General features: G+C 36.4%; 3 protein-coding genes across 3 annotated transcripts; 2 read left to right on the top strand and 1 right to left on the bottom strand.

Moving 5' to 3' along the window:
* Positions 1 to 424: 424 nt before the first annotated feature.
* Positions 425 to 1,744, top strand: RO3G_17434 (uncharacterized protein; the record flags this gene model as incomplete). The annotated part of the gene is made up of 2 exons (XM_067672017.1): positions 425 to 1,526; positions 1,611 to 1,744. 2 exons carry the CDS (start codon positions 425 to 427, stop codon positions 1,742 to 1,744), a joined length of 1,236 nt encoding a protein of 411 aa, XP_067528118.1.
* Positions 1,745 to 3,086: 1,342 nt separating this feature from the next.
* RO3G_17433 (uncharacterized protein) lies at positions 3,087 to 4,365 on the bottom strand (the record flags this gene model as incomplete). Its single annotated transcript, XM_067672016.1, has 4 exons — positions 3,087 to 3,314; positions 3,372 to 3,545; positions 3,618 to 3,878; positions 3,955 to 4,365. 4 exons carry the CDS (start codon positions 4,363 to 4,365, stop codon positions 3,087 to 3,089), a joined length of 1,074 nt encoding a protein of 357 aa, XP_067528117.1.
* A 1,345-nt stretch (positions 4,366 to 5,710) lies between these two features.
* Positions 5,711 to 6,293, top strand: RO3G_17432 (uncharacterized protein; the record flags this gene model as incomplete). Its single annotated transcript, XM_067672015.1, has 3 exons — positions 5,711 to 5,905; position 6,123; positions 6,178 to 6,293. 3 exons carry the CDS (start codon positions 5,711 to 5,713, stop codon positions 6,291 to 6,293), a joined length of 312 nt encoding a protein of 103 aa, XP_067528116.1.
* Between the last annotated feature and the right edge of the window lie 354 nt (positions 6,294 to 6,647).

Here is a 6,647-nt window from a genome sequence, read left to right as displayed (position 1 = left end):
TTAGGACCAACTTCCAATTTAGTATATTTACTTTAGTTTTTTTGATCCGCTTTTTTTTCTATCTTATTCCTCTACTAAATCCTGAATATTATTTTTTTTGAAATGAACGCCACCAACAACAAAGTTAAATGCCAATGCACCAAATGCAGCAACTGTCCTGAAGGATTCAAGTGGATTGCAAAGAAAACCGCTAACACTCATAAGCGCATAGACAAAGTTGGAGAAGGTACAATTTTTTTAAAGAAATGCAGCAAGACTAAAGTGCAATTAAAATAGTTTTGAGACAAAGAAGATTTGAAAACACCTTCGAGCAACCCACCACGTCTACCGAAAGAAGCACGTTTGAAGGTATATTTATAAATCCACCCCTTTTTTTTATTAAACAAATTTAGAATTCGACATTGATGCTGACATGGATGTCGACATGGACGAAGAAATGACCAACGACCAACAACTGGCGTATCTCCTGGTCCTTTACCTTGTGCTTTTCCAAGCAAAGCACCTTTCAGTTGAAGCCGGTGAAGACTTGTTGGCCTTTCTTTCCTTTTTCGTTCGTGCTCTTGGCCATGGCATGGAGATTCCTACAAAGATCTCCACTGCTCGTACCATGGTCAATTATTCCTCTGCCAGTAGTGGTGTCTCCCGTTTCCTTGTCTGTTCTCTTTGCAGAAGTGTGTACGACACAGGGAGTTTGCATACTCGACAATGCCCTTTTGTTAGGTTTGCAAACAACCCACACAGACAAGAGCGCCCATGTGGTAATTCACTTTTTGTTGGCAGCAGCCTGAAGCCCGTCCTTGAGTTCCCGTACAACTCAATTGTGGAAACGTTGAAGAAGTTCTTTGTCCGTCCGAACTTTGAAACAGAGATTGAACAGTGGAGAGGTCGATATGTGGAGGAAGGTGTGTTGTATGACATCTATGATGGTCGAGTCTGGAATGAGATGGTCGACTCAGCTGGGGAGCCATTTGTGAGTAAAAGACGATCATTAATGGTGTCATTGAACGTTGATTGGTTTCAACCTAGTGATGGTATGCACTACTCTTGTGGTGGTGTATATCTCACGATTAACAACCTTCCAAGGAGTTCTAGGATGAAGGTTTCCAACATCATCCTGGTTGGTATGATTCCTGGGCCTGGCGAGCCCACGGATGACCAGCTCCAAAACTTTTTGCGACCAATGATTGCAGAGCTGAATACCTTGTACGGAGGTATGATGATGCCAACGTACCAGAACAGAAACGGTGAAATGGTACGTGTTGCTTTGATGTCCGTTAACTGTGATATACCAGCAGCTCGCAAAGTAGCTGGGTTCATGGGTCAATCCGCGCACAAAGCCTGTAACAAATGTTCCACTGTGTTTTCGCGAATCAGTACTGGTGCAAATTCAACGAAGCCAGATTTTTCAGACTTTGACGATGAGCATTGGATTCTGCGAAACAATACCCAGCAGCGCCAAGAAGCATATGCTTGGCTAAATGCCACTCACATTACGCAACAACGAACCCTGCAGACGAACACAGGAAGTAAATGGAGTGAACTTCACCGACTAGAGTATTTTGATGTCGTGAGATTGACAACCGTTGATCCCATGCACAATTTATTTCTAGGTACGCCAAAACGAATGGTTGAAGTTTGGGTAGATCACGGGCTGCTTACCACATCTGATTTCAAAGCCATGGCTGATGAATCAGCTTCTATTATCATTCCTTCACAGTACTCTAAAATCCCAAAAAGTATGTAACGAGCGTAAAAGAACTTATTCTATAATAAATCTGAACACTAATTTTTTGTTATAAAAAAAAAAAAAAAAAAAAAAAACGAAAAAGGCAAGATTGAAAGTACCTTTGGTAATATGAAAGCTGATGAATGGAGAACGTGGTGTGTTGTGCTTTCGCCTTTTCTGCTGAAGCAAAGATTAGTTGGTGAGCATTTTGCTAATTGGATGCGCTACGTGGAAGCAGTAAGATTGGTAACTGGTCCTGTAGTTACAACAGAAGAGATACATGCTGCACATTCCTTATTCAAGACCTTTGGCAAGACTTGTGCTCGACTATATGGAAAAGAATCAATAACACCAAATATGCATATGCACATACATTTGAAAGAATGCTGTTTGGACTTTGGTCCATCCTATGCCTTTTGGCTCTATGGCTTTGAACGCTTGAATGGCGATGTCAAAAAAATCAACATCAACTACAAGACAGGCTTTGAAACCACATATGTTACTATGCTTACACAAATTATCCACACACAAGACCTTATCCATTCATTACCAACCCTCATTAACACCAACAATCAAGGCATGCTTCTACTGATCAACTTCATAAAGGAAATAGGCGAGGTTACTAATGACGAGAGTGGTTTAACGCCATTTGATTACTCTCAATTCATAGACGGACCAAGTCTATTTAACCTGACAATTACTGGTAGTGAGCCTCTGCCACCACAAGCCCTTCATTCAGAAATCAACATCAAACAACAAACTTTATGCATCGAACACTATGAAATCTTACAAAACTACTATATGAATACTTATGAAATACCTATGCCCAATACGATCAATACAAATATACAATCATTTAAAAAAATTAACTTGCTTGGACAACGTTACCAACAATCCGACAATCATTCATCATCATCATCATATATTCAAGCCATTATGAACAACCAACTACGAATTGGCCAAATATCATTTTTTTTCTCACATTCATTCAACAATTCCATTCACTATTTTGCATTCGTCAATTGGTACAGCCATGCGACTCAACATTTTCCCACCTTCGATGGTACTAGCATCCAAGTGTGGAAGAATCAATTTGATCCAGTTTCAAGCAACAATCTACAGAATTTTCAATCCTGTTGCTGTATGCCCTTATGTTGATAATCACCTTCTTACTCTCGCTCTGCCAAGACGAATTTTTATGTAACAAATATACCAAGCCATTAAAACACTATTATTATTTTATTATATATTTTACTAAAGAACCATGCAATAGTTTTTTCTTTTTTTTTTCTTTAAAAATTTTTATTCGATTTGTGAAGAGACAACAAAATAAGAAACAAAAAAAAAAGAAAGAAAATGCCTACTGCATTGGATTGGCAGCAGCAAAGGAAGAAGAAGAAGCAGAAACAGAGGTTGGAAAACCAAGACCAGGAGAAGAAAAAACCCAGGAAGGAAAATCAGTATCATCGAGCTTATCAGGGAACTCCACCTCAACGTTTTCTATTATTCTTCTAATAGTTGGTGGAGCCCCCTTTTTCTTCGTGGATTCCTTGTATTTTTTTTGCAACTCTTCGTGGAATTGCACCACCTGTAGATTGATTAAGGTATATTAGAAAATGAAATTTGTTACCAACATTTTACTTACTTCGTTGCTCCTAAATGATGGCCTTTTGACCACGAACGTACGACCGTTCGCGTCCTCTGGCCCATCTTCTTCATCTGACGTCCAGTTAACAGTCAGAATTTTGCCAGCGAACGTGAAACGGGCGTCGAACGCTGAAGGGTTAGCCATGTAAATAGATCTCCTGTTAGAGAGTTTCTATCATAAGGTGTTAATGTAAGCATTTTCTATATTTTATAATATAATCTTCTAAATATAAAAAATACTCACCGTATTTACACGGCTACGACAGGTTGTTTTTGTTGAAGCAACTTTCTTCCCCTTGGCCTTGCTCATCAAATAGGAATACTTGCTCCTGATAATGGTGTGTATTTGCGAAGTGGTGAGCAAATCAAAACGACGATGCTTCCTGACTTGCTCAGATAACAGGGCCTTGACCTTTCTGTTGTTCTTGTGGGCGAAGGTCACGTCCAAGTCAAATTCGCTTCTGCGACCAACAACGTAATCACGGTAGTATTCTGCTAAATAGCTCTACATCACAAAGAAAGGTATAAAATACAGGTATTAAATTACAATTGCTAATTTGATAAATCTGTTCTAGACTTACACTACATTCTTTTTTGGCCTGGTCGACCTCAGCTTCTGAAGCTCGCTGCTGCTGTTGCTGTTGCTGTTGCTGCAGCAATTGTGTCAATTGCTGTATCTGAGCAGCCATTATATCTAGTGCGAAACCAGAGGCTGCTCGGATGGCTTCAGCACCAACAGAGCTCTCCAAGCGAGGAGTTGTAAAGCTACTGAAGCCTGCAACAGGAACAGAAGCAGAAGCAGGAGCAGGAGCAAGAGCAGAAGCGGGAACAGGAGCAGAAGCAGAGGTGGGAGCGGGAGCAGGAGCAGAAACAGAAGCGGGAGCAGAAGCAGGAACAACAGTGGATGATGATCCAGCAATGCTCATAGAAATTCTTGCCCTTTTGGGAGCATTGCTGGGGACACTGATGGGGGTGGCGACGCGACGAGACATTTTTTAAGATAAACTTTAAGGAAGAAAAAACAAGAGTACAAAATAAATTGAAGATGTATACAAAAGCAAGGTAGTACTTTATTTGTTTTACAAAAAAAAAAGAAAAGCAAAGAAAGGAAAAGAAAAAAGCCTTTGCAGTTAAAGATATTACATTTGAATAATAATAATAAAAAAGATTTTAAACTGTTTATGAATACCCTCTCTGAGTGTTTCAATAGTTAAACCATATTTAAAAAAAACTTGTTTTTAATCGATAGTAGGTAATCGTAACACTGGTAAAATGAGGCTATAAAAAAAGTACTTTTTTTTTCTTTTTTTTTTTTTAAAAAAAAACATTCTTTCTAAAAGGTAAGTTCTTAATATTATATATATTCTATTTCTGTTCTAATGGTACTTTTACTTTAGTAAAATCGTATTGCCTGCTTTTTTTTGTGGTTTAAATGGTCTTTATAAAGTCTCTTTCTAAGGACTACCTTTTCTTCTTCTTTTACTTGTTGGTATAAGCTTGGATGACGTTTTTTTTTTCTTTTTTTCTTTTTCCTGGTTCATCTAAAGCAAGGTACTATTACTTTTACTAAATATCCTTCATAACTAATAGTTATTATAGATACGTGCTACTTTTTTTACTTGTTGGTATAAGTTTAGCTAGTCTTCTGGCCTATTTAAAGAAAGGTACTATTACTTCTACTACGTATACTCAATAGCTAATAATTATTATAGATACGTGCTACTTTGCTTTGGCCTTTTACTATTTCTTTCTCGCCTTTGCTTTGGTTCTTGAGTACTGATGTCTTTTCTTCTTTTGCTTTGAGTGCCCAATTCCTTGAATCCTTGTGTCTTTGCATCCTTGAGCTTGGCTTTTTTTTTTCTTCTTCTTATGAGAACTTTTTGAGTTCCACGAGATTAATCGATGTTTTTTTAGATTAGATGATGCTATTTTGATGGCATTAGGTAAGTCAAGTAAACTTTTAAAACACTACAAGCAAAGAAATACTGTATACTGTTATTATTATTTTATTTAAATAAAAAAAAGCTATTTTTATAAAACAAATCCCTATTTTTTTGTATATATAAAGCAATATTTATTGCAATATGAATGGTCAATAAAGAAGTATATAAGCTATATGAGTGGTCTATAAAGAAGTATATAAAGCAATATGAGTGGTCAATAAAACCTGTATATAAAGCAATATGAGTGGTTTATAAAAGACCAAAAAGACAAATAAAGCATTGTTTTGAAAAGTATCATTGGCTGCCGAGCACCATTAGATATCAAATGGATAATAAACAGGAGCCATAACATAACTGATGGAAGTTGCGTCTTGCGAGATCAATTAGCGAATAAATGTACCAGCAGTCTCCTGTCTCTGCCACAAATCTTGTAACATCTCTTAACCAAAAGATTAACTACGGTTTAAACGATTTGTGGCAGAGACAGGAGGCAGTGCGATCAACAATCAGTTACCCGATGTCACACGATTCTAAGCTCTTTCGCAAGATTGATAATATATCTGTTAACAAATTTGCACGATTATTTGTAGTGAGGACCACCTTGTTTTTCCCAAATGAACACTGCAAATAATCGTTCCAATTGGATAAAGCATATCGCAAGATTGAACATTTTTTGGTTAACAGATATTTATGGCTTTTGGAAAAAAGATTTAGCTTTCGCTGTATTGGTCATTTTTGAATTTTGAAAAAAGATTTAGGTGCGAAAAAAATAAAGAAATTTAATGATATTTTTGTTTTTTTTGTAGGGTAAGTATTCATGAAGTTATTCACGTTTTAAAGAAGTATCTGTTTTTTTTACAGATGACCTTTTTTTGGAAAGCCTGTTCCCCTCTACTGTTGAAAGACCGATGTTTTCTTTTTTTATTTTTGAGGGCAAAATGCGGAAATCAAAAGCATTTTTGGATTATTTTGTTTAGAAGAATACATATTAGGAAGGTGGTTTGTGGTTTTTAGCTTAGATCATTACAAACGTGTTACAGAACGTAAAAAAATAGTCGTGTTTGGGAAAAAAAATGACCTGGTAAAAAAAAAGACTAGGTAAAAAAAAAAGACTAAGTTAAAAAAAAAGACTAAGTTAAAAAAAAAGACTAAGTTAAAAAAAAAGACGAAGTTAAAAAAAAAGAAAAGAAAAGAGTATAGCTATAAAAAGTTCATTGTTCAAATGAAAACAATAATCTAACAACAAATACACTTTATAGAAATGCAAATGCTATTACATTATAAAAAAAGAATACGTGTATATTCTAAAAGAATAAAAAATAAAGAAGCTC

Source organism: Rhizopus delemar, genomic scaffold (genome assembly GCF_000149305.1).
Source record: "Rhizopus delemar RA 99-880 supercont3.67 genomic scaffold, whole genome shotgun sequence".
Taxonomy (NCBI): Eukaryota; Fungi; Mucoromycota; class Mucoromycetes; order Mucorales; family Rhizopodaceae; genus Rhizopus; species Rhizopus delemar.
The sequence above is the reverse complement of the archived record's forward strand: the minus strand, read 5'-3'. Positions and strand labels throughout refer to the sequence as shown.